Here is a 16,410-nt window from a genome sequence, read left to right on the forward strand (position 1 = left end):
AAGATCCTATAAATACACTGGAATTGTAATGCAGTCCAGGTGAACATTTAAACTTGCATTATATTTATTCTGCTCTTTTTCCATAAGTATTTTATACTAGATTGAAGAAACAGAGAAAGCGCTGGCACCAGCTTGTGTAATTTATAAAGGCTTTCGGAGGAAGGAATATGGCAGAAGTAGAACACGGCCGGGCTGAAATCAGACGTAAATGAGGACTCAACGTCTCAAAGTCTCAACGATTCAACAATCAGCCACAAAAGTTCCCATAATTATACATCAAACTTCCCCTAATGTTCAGCACCAGTGCACATGAAAGTCAGAGGGAATTAAAAAAAAGTTTGCCTGTGACCACTCAGTAAATATACCAGAACACCTGAAAGACTTTTAGGTGACTCTGACAGCTCCCTCAGGAAAAACAAAGCCACGTGTGTGTTTACCGGACGAAAGCGAGCTTGCACATGAAACATCCGTGGGCAGAAAAAGAGCATAGGATATCTCTTTGATTTTTTTTCGGGAAGCAAGGTTCGTAAAATTAGCCAAAATGGAAACATAGCACGCTATGCAACACCTGCTTGGGAGGGGATAAGAATCCAAAGCGAAGTCATACTCTCAGCTCAAGTAACATTTACACTGGCAGAATATGAAACAAGCCGTGTATGTTTGACCGACGGCGATTTCAGTATTCAAAGTTGGTTCAGGAAGCCAATTAGGCAAGGAATGTATATGTGTGTATGTGTGTATATGTGTGTGTGTGTGTGTGTGGGGGGGGGGTGTTGGGGTGGCAGAAACTGACATTCCTGACTTGGAGAGAGAAAGTGTCGGCTTATGAAAGGTAGTTAATTGATGTTTGAGGACCATGTTTCCTCTCCTTTCAAGAATGGAATGAATTAACTAAATAAATGTGCAAGGAAATTAAGTTTCCAACCCACTCTATGCTTCACTTCCTCCATCAGTGCCTCATTTGTTTTTTAACTGGCGTCTACACCTGGGCTATCGGAAATAATAAGTTTGTTTTTTCCAAAAAGGATCATGAGATTGTGACCTAGAGGCCATGGGCAGAAAGACAGCATGCAAGTGTTATTGCTGAAAACAAACACAATTGCAGTTCTCACTATGGCAAAGCTTGAGGTCTTGCTGATGTGTCCACCGATCCATGGCAGTCTGACTAAGGTCTGGTTCAGTGCCAGTGTTAAGACAGGATCTAACCAGAACTAAAAAGACCCGGCACATTTTCTTGGCAGTCCACAGCACATTGATACCACTGACCACTTTATAGTTCGTTGTCATAGAATAGCTTCTGTAGCTGGATGCTGATGTGCATCACCATGTTCCTGGCTCTTTTATTGCCTTTTAAGGTAATACTAAAAAGAGAAAGGGGCAAAGCTTGAAATAAAGATGCCTTTCCAGTGATGGATTCACCACAAACAATGCTTGAAAAACAAAGAAGACTGCCCTCTTAAACGTTCCCTGGGAAAAATCATTGAAAAGATTCCATTCCCTTCATATTTAGACGGCTAAAATCCTTCCAGCTCTGTGATCTACCAAGCGTTCATAGATTTTAAAAATTGTGGCTAGTTTGAAAAAACAAGGTATTTGTTGCGTTAACGATGAGGTAAAGGTTAATGATGAATGATAATGCAGAATTGAAAGGAAGGATGTCTATGTTAACGTCTCTTCTCCAACGACCCTGACCTCAACAAACAACAGTGGTATTTGTGTAAGGAGATGGGATACAAATTTAGCGGACTTTTGGGGTTTTATATAGTAGACGTGTTGCTTTTGTAAGCATTAGTCTCAACGATTAGTTCTGCGTCATTGGCAAGGTTAAACCTAGTGCCAAAGTACAGTAGGTTTGTGCATCTGTCCACAGAACAGGGTTCTACTTCATCTCCCTTTGTGAAGAAGCAGTGACTCGAGCCAGACACTGAGTCAGGAGTGATAGATTCCTCACGGTGTAAGCAGACATCCCATTGCGTCCTTGCTCGACACCTTCAACCAAAACTGCCAGCGGTGGCCTGACGTACAGCTTGTTTGCTATCGTTCACACATGGTGTGGAAAACCCAACAACTCCTCCTAGCAATTCAAGTTGCATAATGCATGACTCGTTACATTGTTGATGACTATGTTCTAAGTTTGTTGAGTCTGTGTTTCTTGCGTCCCAATCTGCCCAGTCTGCTTGGTTTTGCTTTCTCTGCCTTGTTTTTTTGGGGCTCATTCCTACCCCTGCTTATTTTGGCTCAATGACTATGTGCCACAGTGTTAATATGAATCAGATATTTTTATGGCTTCTGACAAGAACTCCAATTTTATGCCTCACCAGGAATGCGTCTGATAAAAATGGTGAACGTTATCGACACGATGAACAGTTATATAACAGTCTGATGACTGAGGAGAGAATACTGTAGCACGTGGGCATTTCTTGTGTTGGAGAGTTTATCCAACATAGATGTAAATATCCATCAAGTACCCTTGATGCTGTTGGTTTATAAATTTAAATTCAGCATGGTGGAGCGACCAAACATCACCAAAACGAAGAAATAAAACGTTCCATTATTTAGCGTACTGAAGGCGTATTCAGTTATATTCCCTGACTTGGCGACTTCTCAAGAGCACCATCGATTAAGTTCACCTACTTGTCAGCACATTTCCCGGCACCATAGACTCTCTTTTTTTAAAGCTTCTATGACTTTTCAAATGGTGCACGGGGGGCTTTACGGACAAAGCCATCCTATTTACATGAGGTTTGGCCAAGCTACTGCAAATACTAGGATCTCTCTAGGAGAGTTAAAAACATCGAGTCATATGCGTGGAATGTTCTAGTGGCTACTCGGTAAGGGGTACATGGTACATACCTTGGCGTTGCCTGGGAAAACGTTGGGTGGTGGGGGGGGTGTCTACATTTTCGGAAATGGTTCAAAACCACTGGTCAGGCGTCATGAGTACAGTAGAGTACAGCCAGACCTACAGTACATCCATGTAGAATACAGAATTGGATTGGAAGCCTTTTACCGACTTGTTGGTGTTGGTTTTGCATCGCAACTTTGGAGATGTGCTGTAAGTCACAGGAAGGGATACAGTTTATTTTTTTCAAACTCAGACTTCAACGATGCTTATCCTCCTATGCATTTTACCTTTCAAGCGTAAGGCTATCTTGGAGTCAAAGGGCCTTATTAATTTAGGTTAATTTTTCACTCCCAAAAACTAGACATTTGTTCCTATATTTGTGCGGTGTCTAGCAAGAACATAATTGTTTTTAAAGCCTGATAAAACTCTGCTGCTATTTAAAGGTTGAAAATATTCAGACTGGAACAAAAACACCTTGCTTTTTCAATCTCTGAGCTCTTAAAAACAGATCCTGAGGCCATTTTCTCTCAGTTTTCTATCACAGCGTTCACATTCCCATGCCTCAAACTCTTTTTTTAATACCCCAATTTCCATATTTTGTCTGTACAGCCAGAATCCTTTCTGCACTAAAAATGATCAAATGATTGCTGTGGGCTTTCTTAGAGACATGAGATGTGGGGCGGTGGGCCAAGGTCGGTCTGGAGTTTGAATCAGCTCAGTCAGAGGTAGTCAGACTGTTTTAAAATCCCCTGAAGTGCAGCCCGTAACCACCGATGGCCAATGGATGGTCAGTTTGAAGTTTCAAAGCAGGGAACATTCTTTTAGAGGCCAGCCAGCAGCCGGTTATAGAGTCTCTTGATGGTAGCAGATTGGAGAAAGAGTAAAAAAAAACCTATGCTGATGTTTATTTTATGGCTGGTAGTGCCTTTGATGATTCCAGACAGTATATAGTCTGATCAAGTAGAAACCAGAAACATCCCGAATCAAACCAGAAGACTGCTTTGAAGGTTCTTATGTAGCTCTTGAAAAAATAAATCAAATCATATCCACATTATAGTTTGCCTAAAATGGTTGATGAGATTTACAGCATTTTATTTACTACAATATTCTCAATCATTTAATCAACAAATTAGTGGATATACAGCAGAAAACCTGCCATATAAGAATTTGTAGCAGAACATATGTTGAAATAAAGCAGACCACCACTTGTGTAAGTTTTTGTTATAAGCAATGTATGGATAGTATGTTCTCCAGATGGTACAACTTTCAACAGGCATCCATGCTGAAAGTGCATTAGCCATGCTCCAGACTGGAAAAACTCTGAACAATTTAGCGTTTCCTCAAACACGGAGGGGAAAAATAATCTTGTTCACCCGTGACCTTTAGCCAGTGTAACACTGATGCTGCGTTGACACCTGCACATTCGAATAAGTAGCTAAAAATATGGTACAATATGATATGACCTGGATTCAGTAAATCCACCCGGATTTTATTAAAAAAGTCTTCGGGTAATGCAATGAGGATTCAACTACAGTGACATCATCATGAAAGACATGGGTGGGAAGAAAAAGCAAGAGAATGCAAGAACTGGAGTGAATCCTATGAGGAATGTTGTGCTGAATCCCACAGGAATGCAGCCACAAAAAGCTCCTATTGCACAACAACAGTGCTGTAAGGGAAACCTCTGCTTGGGAAAACGTTACCAAACCATACCACAGGATTCCCCTTTTACCATTTAAAGAGCCAGATCACCCAGTGAGACTGGAATGCCACACGATGAAATTTGATTAAGGTGTAAGGTAATCTGTGAAGGTTTCGCTAACTATAGTTGCTTTACAAATCTGAAACACTGCGAGGCGTTTAGAATAGGGATTGACGATAAGAATGGGATGCTATCTTGTGGACCAGACAAGAGGCTAACTTCACATGATGATTATGATGAGTGTAACCATGCTATCAACTAAGTCATAGTTTTATCCTGGTCAAAGTTGTGTTGTATTTAGTTTGAAGACCAACAGGTGTGAGGTATGAATACATCTTAGATGCAATGCCAGTCTATTTGCACACTCTTTCAGACCTGGGGCAATTTAGCAGAGCAGATCTGTCGATTATGTTGTTAAGAGGTGGGAGGAAACCTAAGGACATGGAGAAAACCCACACTGACTCTCTGCACAGACATAATCCCAAGGCCCAATGTTTAACCAGGAATACTGGAGCTGTGAAGTGCCAAGATGTGTGTTTTTTGAGATTAAATCTACTTTGTGGCAATGTTAACTGTTAAAAGCTCTAATCAAATACAATTGAATTGACACTTGGCATCATGGTAATGGGAGTTATGGCAATCTCAGTTCATGGACAGTTTGGACACACCTTCGCATTCAAAGAGTTTTCTTTATTTTCATGACTATGAAAATTGTAGATTCACACTGTAGGCATCGAAACTATGAATTAACACATGTGGAATTATATACGTACATAACAAAAAAGTGTGAAACAACTGAAAATATCTCATATTCTAGGTTCTTCAAAGTAGCCACCTTTTGCTTTGATTACTGCTTTGCACACTCTTGGCATTCTCTTGATGTGCTTCAAGAGGTAGTCACCTGAAATGGTCTTCCAACCTTCTTGAAGGAGATCCCAGAGATGCTTAGCAGTTGTTGGCCCTTTTGCCTTCACTCTGTGGTCCAGCTCACCCCAGGTCCGGTGACTGTGGAGGCCAGGTAATCTGGCGCAGCACCCCATCACTCTCCTTCATGGTCAAATAGCCCTTACACAGCCTGGAGGTGTGTTTGGGGTCATTGTCCTGTTGAAAAGGTGGTGTGTCCAAACTTTTGGAAGGTGTGTCCAAACTTTTGGTCTGTACTGTATCTAATATATCTGACTTGACCAGTTGTGCTGTCATGTAAGAAACAAACATGGCTTCCACCATGTGCTGGAACATTGAAATTATGACCACAATGTAAGGACACTGAAAGCTGGCTTATATAAGTGCTTGCAATGATAGCTATCTAATTTTCCATTTTTTGCTGAGTGCTGACTGTATTTCCCTCTGAGAAGTATTATGAAGAATCTCCGAGTTGACATCTTGTACAGTAATCGCTGTAATCCCAACCTAAAGTGTGTGCGTTAATCATCAAAGTTTTATACAACCTTCTAAAACCCTAATCACATAAGTAAGCTGGCTTCATATCTTTGAAATCTACACAGCAGCACATTAACAGAGGCTGGTTGCGTGATTGGGCTAAGCAAGCAAAAGCAGATTAGCTTTCTTCTCAAAGCACAAATGCAAGAACATCTGTTTTATGGTGAAATAATCGAGCTGTGTTTCTGCTGGCCTCGAGCCTATGTGTCTGTTTTTTTGTGCATAGTGCCTATTCCCATGCATTCGTCTAGTTTTTCACATGTGGAACTAATAATGTGCAGAGGTATTTTTAGAGCTAATACAGAAGGATCTGCTAGACAGCTTTTGGGTGCAAGTCACAATTCATTTACTAAACTAATACTTTATGTTTTTGGCAATCATTAATGTAATGGATTTGAAGTTGTTTGCCTCTTTGTTGATTTGAGAGAGAATAAGGTAAGAAAATAAGGAATAAATGTTTAGAAACGATTCAAATTATGTTTGACACCACTGGTATTTCTGGGTGTTTTTGTAAACTTTTAATTAAGTCCATGGAATTAATTTTTCATATTTTAACTAGGTTCTGTTCTGCTTGATAAAGAAACCTGAAATTTTCAGACAGTCAAAACACTGGAGAACGGAACATTCCAGCATGTCCAAAACAAGAACCGAGTGCTTTGATCTGGTTTTAAAAAAATGACCGGTACCACATAGACGGCATATTTTGGTGGAGGACTGGAAAGTCAATCTGTCAGCTAATGCATTTACTAAAGTGGGAGCAGGCGAGACAGAAAGAAAATGTGATCCTGGAACCAAATGCCAGCGGAAAATTGCCCCCTGGCAGCATGGAAGTATTTGGAATCTGTTATTTTTGTTCAGAGAACAATAAACCACCTAGAAATTATGACCCAAAAAAAGCCCCCAGCCTCCCATATGTCCCTCTTCCATTGGTAAGGAATGGGAAATATAGCCACATGGCCACATCCCCTTCAAAGTATAATTATACCCACTATCCACATGCCTTTATTTTCCCTGGACATGGAATCCTTTCCATTACATCATCAAAGATTGACCTCTGACCCATCATAATGATTGTCTTTGTCTGACAAATTTCATTTTGCCTACGTCATCTTGCTTTACCTACTTTAGAAGCAACTCATCACAGACCATCTTTTCCTGTAGCATATGGACAACTCTTCCTATATGCCTACGATGCTTGCCTAAACTTCGCATGGGGGTAAATGTGGTTTCTGGAATGTTTATTTAATAATAAACTCCTTGTTGGAGGTAAATCTTGGTCAGGTTCTACCCCACACAATGGATGGAGCACAGATTAAAGTTTAAACACATTGAAGTGAAACAGAGCAGAACATATTTATTCCTGTTCAGGGAGGTTGGAATGCAGGTGCTATGATCGTTAGCAACAATACAGGAAGATGACCATAGCGCACCTGAGGGACGCCACACACATAGCTGGGTTTATTTTTGCCGGACTCTCAGACCACATTGTTAATGATTGGCAGGTTGTTGGGTCACACACGGATATCACGATGAGCCTTGGCATACTACAATTAACCAAAGCGAGTGGGTGTGGGTGTGGGTGTGGTTGCTCAGTGTTTTTGTGCAAGAACTGGCAGCCTTGTGCTCAGAAGGAATGAAGGGTTGTTGACAGACTGGGTACATTACCATTCAGCAAGGCCGTTTCCAGATGGAGCTCCTACTGTACTTCATTGGCCAGACCGCAGAGAGAGAGATCGAAAGAACAAGGGAGGAGGAGGGATAGAGGGAGAGCACAAGAGACAGAGAGCCTGGAGTGAAGATTCCCTTATAAGGAAGGCTTCCTCCAAGACAGCATGCGTGTAGGAAAACCATGTCTGCTGGCATAGTCGGTGCATTCCTGCAGCTCTCGCTCTGAGCTTTTCATTTCCGATTGGCCGCCGTACAAGGGCCAGTGCTCCCTTTCCTAGTAGGAGGGTGCCTGGGGTCTTTTTTTTGCTTTCAAAATACACAAACGGACAAGTCTAGCCACTTTCCTGCAGCTCTGCATCTCTGTACGTCTAGCGTCTGGATTCACACACCTGCACTGTCTAGTGTACAGGCTTGACTGTAACAAAAAAAACTGTGAATAAAGGACCAGATCGAACATTAGGACAAATTCTAGTGACATGCAGACACAGAGTTAAAGCTTCAGGGCCACAGTCTATATGCAATATTTTACATTTTTACATTCAATGGAAATGATTTCTATATATTTTTGTATGCATTTACTGTACATCAAAGCCTGTACTGTACCTCTAATATGTTAAATTCATTGTTACTGATTAGACAAAGGATTTAATGTGCATTTTGGGGAGAAATAAAACACACACATACACACACATAAAGAGGGCAGGATAGTGCCAAAGCTGCACTTTTTATTTTGCTATGTGACAGCTCGCTCTCGGTCTCAGACAGCTGGAATGTGGGATGGCAGGGGGTGCGAGTCTTAGGGTGGGGAGGAGTGGAGAAGAGGAGGGGGTGGTGGAGGAGGGCAGGAAACGAGGAAAGTATGCCAGGAATGTCCATGTTTATCCAGAGCTCCATTCAGCCAGTGGCGGCCCACCGCAGCTCGGTGGGTATAAAGGCAGACCCTGCTGCTGCCTTCAACTCAGAACGACTCTGACTTCCCTTAGAGAGAAGTGACGAAGGCTGAGCAGACCAAGCAGCAGCCTACAGAAACTACGCTTTACCTTTTGGTGGAAAGGAGAAGCCTTACCCAAACGAGATCGACTTGATCGGAAGCAAGACAGAGACAGCAATTTGAGAGAAAACTACAGCTCCAGAGAGCCAGACGAAGACCTGAGGGAAAGATTTTGTTATATACTTTTTTGAATCACAACTAAGACAAGACGATAGAGAAAATGTTTTCCGGAATGAGCCTGATTTTTGCACTCTGCTTCACTTTCTTCAGCTGGGTAAGTTTAATTATTTGAATCTATCATGATCTCAGAGTCTAGAGTGGTTCTACAGTCTTACTGAGCAATCAAGAAATAATAATTCTAGTGCTTATAAGTTTGATAACAATACTATGCTTTTTCAGAAAAGAGAAACTTGTTTCACTCTTTATGCTGCTTTTGAATGACTGGAATAAGATTATAACAGTTTGCCTCTTGTTATCTTTAGGTGGCTGCTCAGGAGTGCCCCAGTCAGTGCCAGTGCCCTGGCATGCCCCCACAATGCCCCCCAGGTGACAGCTTAGTCCTGGATGCCTGCGGGTGTTGCCGTGTGTGCGCTAAACAGCTGGGAGAGCTGTGCACTGAGAGAGATGTGTGTGACCCTCACAAAGGCCTCTACTGTGACTACGGCTCACCAAACAACCGACGCATTGGAGTCTGCACTGGTAAGCTTTCCTTATATTCTTGATGCACCTTGAACTGCCACCTTATTCTCATCTTACTTTCATCCTTCACCTCTATGAGCTGCTAACCATTTTTATGATTTATCCAGCTCGAGAGGGTGCCCCCTGCGTGTTCGGAGGAAACGTGTATCGCAGCGGTGAATCATTCCAGAGCAGCTGCAAGTACCAGTGTACATGCCTGGATGGTGCAGTGGGTTGCGTGCCACTCTGCGGCATGGACGTGCGACTGCCCAGCCCGGATTGCCCCATGCCTCGCAGGGTCAAAGTGCCAGGAAAATGCTGTGAGGAATGGGTATGCGACTCACCCCCCACCACCAACTCCTTCATGGGCTCTTTTCTGCCAGGTGAGGAGAAAGATCTGTTCTCAGAATCTCAAATGGGTCTAGTATAAACTCATGCAACATTCAAGTACGATATCTTGATGATGTCACAGATTTTGACACAGCCTGTGTTCTTTTTGCTGTAGCTTACAGAGAAGAAGAGACCTATGGTCCAGATCCTTCCATCATGCGTGAGAACTGCCTAGTTCAGACCACTGAATGGAGTGCATGCTCAAAGACTTGCGGTCTTGGCATCTCTACTCGTGTGACCAATGACAATCGCGAGTGTCGTTTGGAGAAGCAGTCTCGCCTCTGCATGGTCCGTCCCTGTGAATCCCACTTGGAGGAGAAAATCAAGGTAGTCTTCAATGGACCTATTTGTAGCTAAATTCTTAAACAGATCTTACTTTACACAGGATTGTGTCTAAATCCTGCTTCTGTTTACTTTTCCCTGTTTTCATATTGTGTCTAAACCCTACTCTTATTCTGATCCTTTTATAGAAAGGAAAGAAGTGCATTCGTACCCCTCGAGTATCCAAGCCCATGAAGTTTGAGGTTTCCGGCTGCACCACCACCAAGGCTTACCGCCCCAAGTTCTGCGGAGTGTGCACCGATGGTCGCTGCTGCACTCCTCACAGGACCACGACCCTGCCCGTCGAATTCAAGTGCCCTGATGGCCAGGTCATGAAGAAGCAGATGATGTTCATCAAGACGTGTGCATGCCACTACAACTGCCCAAGCGAAAATGACATCTTTGAGTCCCTGTACTACAAGAAGATGTTCGGTGACACGGCATGAACAAGAACAGTGTGAGTTGATCAAAGAAAATTCCGTCCACTTGAACAAAATATCCATCTCATATCACAGAATTGTACTCGTCTTATGTCTTATGTCTAGGTTTGTTTCCTTGTTGTTTTTGTGTTTGTCTTTTCCTGTTGCTTATCTGTATTATCATATCCAACGTGTCATGATGGATGTTCGTGCCTCAAAGTGGGTGGGAATGGATAAAAACAACAAAAAGGTTGTTTGAAAAAAAAAACAAAAAAAAAACGACAAAACATAACTGCACTATAAATTCAGCAACACTACTTGTTGCTGATTATCCTGATTATGGTAATCCCCTCCCCCAAATTGTGGTGGGCGGATCCAAAGAGCGGTGGAAGGTGAGAAGGGCAACAGACTTTAACCTCAGAAGAGAAGCTAGAACGCCTCACTAATGTGAGTGAGAGATCGAGAGTGAGTGAGAGAGAGTATGAATGTGCCCTTGTTTGTAGCTAACAGAGCTTTAGCCATGTTTTTATTGAGATGTTAAGACCAGCAGAAGGTGGTTCCTGCAGCACTGAGTGTCAAACTTCGACTAACTGACTCAAAGAGAGTCGGTAATTTGTCAAAAGGAAAAAAGAAAAAAACGACTGGACGATTTGCAGCTTCATTCTTTTTTTTTTATATATATTTTTTTTTGAATGCTGTAAATAATGTACATAATTTTTTGTACAGGTTAAGTTAATTTAAATTGAAAACCTTTGTCATTGTTAATTGTCTCGCTTCACTTTGTGTGTAATGATAGCTTATTTTTCTTGCTGACGTGACTGTACTTGTTACAGTTCTTGTATTATTTTATTGAGAAGTGTGACCAAAAAGTTACATGTTTTCAACTTTTTTTGTAGTTTGGAATAAAATGTTATATTTTTTATATAAATCACGAGTCTGGCTGTTTCCTATAGTAATTATATATCTGATGTTAACATGTCATTTAACTTTAAACACACCTACAGTAAGTGATTCAGTATAACAGTTCTGTTATTCCACACACAAATATGTCACATGACTACAAAACCCTTATTTCACTAGAATATGACACAAGAATCCCCACAAGGTCAATACTGTGAGTGATTCTTACAGTAGGTCCACACCATACACATATTCACACTATATCAGTGGTCTGAGACTTGGAGGAACTATAAGAACATTTTTTTTACAGGATCCATAAAGCAGACAGACAACACACACACACACATACACACACACACACACACACACACACACACACACACACACACACACGTGAAATGTAAGGAAACATGAACACACTCCCCAACTCTTTGAGTGTAAGTGCACACTTACTTCATAGCATGTACAGTCTAAAGTGAAATGCACACACACACACACACACACACACACACACACACACACACACACACACACACACACACACACACACACAAGTGTGTATGAAGTATAAAGGGAAGATACAGGGTCACTAGGCTCTAAAACACTAAAATTACTTCTCTCACACACATAGAACAAAGGTTGTCATTGATCTATTCGCACTAATGAATAAAAATAAATTAATACCATTTTTAATTTTCAATTTTGCCATTCTTTTATTGGTGAACAACAGACTTAAATGATAAGCTGTATATTGTTGTATAATGTTAAAACACTAGAGAAAAATGTTCAGTTTGTGTTTTATAGTGCACTTATATACAAATCATTCGTTCATCCATGTTTAAAATGCTTGTGCCTTTCTACGAGTTCCCAAAATGACTATAATTATCTTCCAGTTTATATTAAATAATCTATATGGACTTTTTTTATATATTTAATTTATTAGATGCAGAGCACCTTAGCAGAAGCTGAATTCTTTCTACTGAACTTCCGTGCACTCTGAAATTGTACTGCCATCTGGTGCACAAATGTACAAGTTATATTTATTAAAGTACATCATTTAGTAATATAAGAAAAACAGCACAGAATGAGCAGAACAGACAGGAGCAAAACTAGCCAATTTCAATATATATATATATATATATATATATATATATATATATATATATATATATATATATATATATTTTTTTATATATATATTTATATATATGTTTGCTACTTCTCTGATCAGAGATGAGGAATAGCAGAATTATCTGGAAAAAATCCCAGAATAATGAGTTTTAAAACAATTTGGCTTCAGGCAATAGAGAAGCAATAACACGATACAACAAAATGACATTCAAATCACAATTCAAATTGAGATGAAATGATTATCTTGAAGGGGAGCACGCTGGCTTAGTGGTTAGCACGTTCACCTCACACCTCCAGGGTTGGGGGTTCGATTCCCGCCTCCGCCTTGTGTGTGTGGAGTTTGCATGTTCTCCCCGTGCCTCGGGGTTTCCTCCGGGTACTCCGGTTTCCTCCCCCGGTCCAAAGACATGCATGGTAGGTTGATTGGCATCTCTGGAAAATTGTCCGTAGTGTGTGATTGCGTGAGTGAATGAGAGTGTGTGTGCCCTGCGATGGGTTAGCACTCTGTCCAGGGTGTATCCTGCCTTGATGCCATATGATTCCTGAGATAGGCACAGGCTCCTCATGACCCGAGAAGTTCGGATAAGTGGTAGAAAATGAATGAATGAATGAATGATTATCTTGAAGAGCCACCTGAAGAAATGAAACCCTGGTCGATTTAGAGCCTTCGTTTTAACCACTAGATTTGATTTAGTTTTTGTCTGTTAAATTTGTTAAAGATTTAGTCAGCAAAATTTTGGCAATTTTAATTTAATTTAAATGTTATTTGTACTCAAATTTTCCAAAAGTGCACTTTCAAAGTTTAAAATCCTACTTAAACTGAACGTCAGATGCTTATTGTGCTTCATCCTCATTAAAGTAAATTAATTTTGCTAAATTTCACTGAATTTCAGTAACATTATTATGTTTATTTACCTTTTAGTGGAAACATTTTATTAGAAAAATAACATCAGTGTGATCAAACAGGTTGCTGATATAAACATGCTCAGTTATCAAGGGGATCAAGTTTCACCTTTGCCCAGTTGACCAAGTTTGATATTGTGTTTTGTGTAGGGTTCCTCCAGGTTCTACAGTGTCCCCCTGCTATCCACAAACATGCAGGATTGTAGACTGGCTATCCTAGGTGTGAATGTGTGTTCATGAAACAGACTGACAACCTGTCTTGTGTGAATACTCCCACCTAGTGTTATGGAATAGAATTTAACGGAATCAATACAGGATCACTGACCACAACATGAATTAATTAACTAATGAACCCATCGTAAGGATGTTCACACTTGCAAGTGTAAATATAACCACAGATTACAACTCAGTGATGTTTACACTGGTTGCATGAGTATGTTATATTTGCAAATTCCATCAAGTGTATTGTTTGAGTGATAATAGGCTCTGATTGTAAAGTGCAAGATAAGAAAGTATTGAGGTCCCTAAACCACTACAAATCATCAACAGATTACAATGGAAATGAATTCTGGATAATTTCCTGCATAAATAACAGAAAAATATAACGTTAATATATGCTTAAATACTGTAGTGTCCTATGGAAATATGAAAGTGAACTGTCTATGACAAAATACAACAGAATGCAATGAAATTCAGTGTATTTTGTTGCATATTTATTTTGCGTATTATACAATTTACATAGTATTAAAGAACTGCTGATAGATAGATTTTGCAGAAGTGTTTCCAGGTCTTGCAGCGATTTATGATTTATGGGGTCACATAGAACCAGCTGGTGTCTTGATAAGCAAAAGCGTTTTGATCCTACACATAGCCCGGTCTCAGGAATACCTACAAAATAAAATATAAATGAAGAACAGCCTTTTTGACTTAAGTTATAAATTATACGTTTAATTTAATTTAATTATTAAATATTTAATTTAATTAAATATTTTTTAAATTATACTTATAATTAAATATGAAATTCAAACTCAATTTAAGGTTAGGGTCTTTAAAAAAAAAAACACACCATGCTTATAGTCTTCTGCTAGGGTTGTGTTCATGTATGTGGCCGAGTAGATGCAAAATTCTGTAGAAATGTTTCTGTAGGGATCTTCGAAGCGATAAGGCTTGAAAGGGATTCCTGGGGTATTATCATGGTGCATCCATTCATTGAATGATAACTTAAACAACATGGACATGTGTCGCTGCTTTTTGTCCCCGACCAGCAAAATCTCAAGCTCAAATTTTCTATAAACCAGAAGTCGTTTGTGAGACACAGATTTTCAGCCTAAACAGTTGAACTCTTTCAGAAACTTTGGTTCAGGGGCATTTCAGAAACTATGTTATTGATAGTGTTTTTTAATTTCATCCCATGGTACTCCTCCAACTTGCAGTAGCACGCAGCACCCACTCCGGATGCAAAATGGTGCTATTTATGCTTTGTAGCCCGACTATTGCTAGTACATTTAAACCAGAGACAACGTCCACCAGTAGTTAATACAATACAGATATTGTGCGACAACTGAACCTGCACAATGATGTGTTGGAAAGGCTTTGCGACCTCAGCTTGCCTTTGTCTCTTCCTCCCCACCTCTGCACACCTGTTCCTTATGTGTCTATTTGTTATTAGTATTTAGTCGAGCCGCATTGCCTTTAGCAGCACGGAATCCTTGTTGTCGTTTGTCGTCCTTGGTCTCATCTCTTGTCATGTCTTTGTACCTGTTTTGTGTTTTTTAAGTTAATAAACCAGTTTATTTTAGCTATCCTGCATTTGGGTCTGTTTTATACCTGCATCACTGACAATAAATAAATTTCATAACCACTTAAGGCAAATACTTAAACATTAGTTAACAAAATTAAATTCAGTGCTTAATATGCATTCAACACTGCTGATGTATCAACCAAAGTCATAACCTTAGTACAATTCAGACACACACAAAAAAAATATAGAAATATACAGTACATATGTGTGTGTGTGTGTGTGTGTGTGTGTATATATATATATATATATATATATATATATATATATATATATATATATATATATATCAGACAGCAGGGCAATACACACAATACATACAACATACAACATTTCTATTGTGGAGCATCCATGGAAATGAATATCACTTATAGCAGCTAGAAACAGTCTTTGACCTTTTCAAGTCAACACTTTCTGAAATGCCCGAAGGTCCACAGCAAATGATTTTTGAAAGTTTACCTTTGGTTGTCATCTATAACAGTTAGTGGCAGTGGGCAGGTCATGCAGGGATCGTAACGTGGATCATAGACATCTCGATATGCCATAAGAAAAGACGGCTCTGATATGTCACCCAAATCCCTCAGATCACCAAAAGACCGAAGTTTACTGTCAAGACAAAGATAATACAACAGGCATAATGTTATAGATCAATTTTAAACTATTTGTGACGCCATTTAAGGGCATTTTATTTCCTGTAACGACATCCAGTAAAATAATATGGCTATGGTTTAGTAATGTAATACAATTATTTATGCACTCACCTCAATGTTTTTTTTTTTATATATAGGATGGCACTCAGGGGTTTCCTTATGAAAGTCAACTTTAGCACACACCCTAGTTTATCATCCATCCGTCCATCCATTCGTCCATCTTCTACCGCTTATCCGGGGCCGGGTCGCGGGGCAGCAGTCTAAGCAGAGACCCCCAGACTTCCCTCTCCCGAGACAATTCCTCCAGCTCTTCCAGGGGATTATCGAGGCGTTCCCAGGCCAGCTGAGAGACATAGTCCCTCCAGCGTTTCCTAGGTCTTCCCCGGGGCCTCCTCCCGATTGGACATGCCCGGAACACCTCCCCTGGGAGGCGTCCAGGAGGCATCCGGAACAGATGCCCGAGCCACCTCAGCTGACTTCTCTCGATGTGGAGGAGCAGCGGCTCTACTCTGAGCTCCTCCTGAGTGACTGAGCTCCTCACCCTATCTCTAAGGGGGCGCCCAGCCACCCTGCG

The 16,410-nt window shown here is 40.5% G+C and overlaps 2 protein-coding genes across 8 annotated transcripts in view; one reads left to right on the forward strand and one right to left on the reverse strand.

The window, feature by feature from the left end:
- The window catches only part of LOC113662071, a 41,969-nt gene extending 25,815 nt beyond the window's left edge, over positions 1-16,154 (reverse strand). Inside the window, exons 1-5 of one of the 7 annotated variants that reach the window (XR_003445176.2) lie at positions 15,948-16,154; positions 15,646-15,792; positions 14,956-15,146; positions 14,455-14,675; positions 14,080-14,276 (exon numbers count right to left, since the gene is read on the reverse strand). Coding sequence is in view for 3 of the 7 variants with exons in the window: in XM_027176700.2 (XP_027032501.2) it covers positions 13,996-14,276; positions 14,455-14,675; positions 15,646-15,792; positions 15,948-16,048 (750 nt within the window). In the remaining 4 variants the exon portion in view is untranslated. The other 6 variants (XM_027176700.2, XR_007143960.1, XR_007143959.1 and 3 more) reach the window with 6 other exon arrangements.
- On the forward strand, positions 8,572-11,382 carry ccn2a (cellular communication network factor 2a). The gene is made up of 5 exons (XM_027176699.2): positions 8,572-8,920; positions 9,129-9,345; positions 9,453-9,707; positions 9,830-10,041; positions 10,185-11,382. Exons 1-5 carry the CDS (start codon positions 8,867-8,869, stop codon positions 10,479-10,481), a joined length of 1,035 nt encoding a protein of 344 aa, XP_027032500.1. The 5' UTR covers positions 8,572-8,866; the 3' UTR covers positions 10,482-11,382.
- Positions 16,155-16,410: the final 256 nt, after the last annotated feature.

The sequence above is a fragment of the Tachysurus fulvidraco genome, chromosome 9 (genome assembly GCF_022655615.1).
Source record: "Tachysurus fulvidraco isolate hzauxx_2018 chromosome 9, HZAU_PFXX_2.0, whole genome shotgun sequence".
NCBI classification, from domain to species: domain Eukaryota; kingdom Metazoa; phylum Chordata; class Actinopteri; order Siluriformes; family Bagridae; genus Tachysurus; species Tachysurus fulvidraco.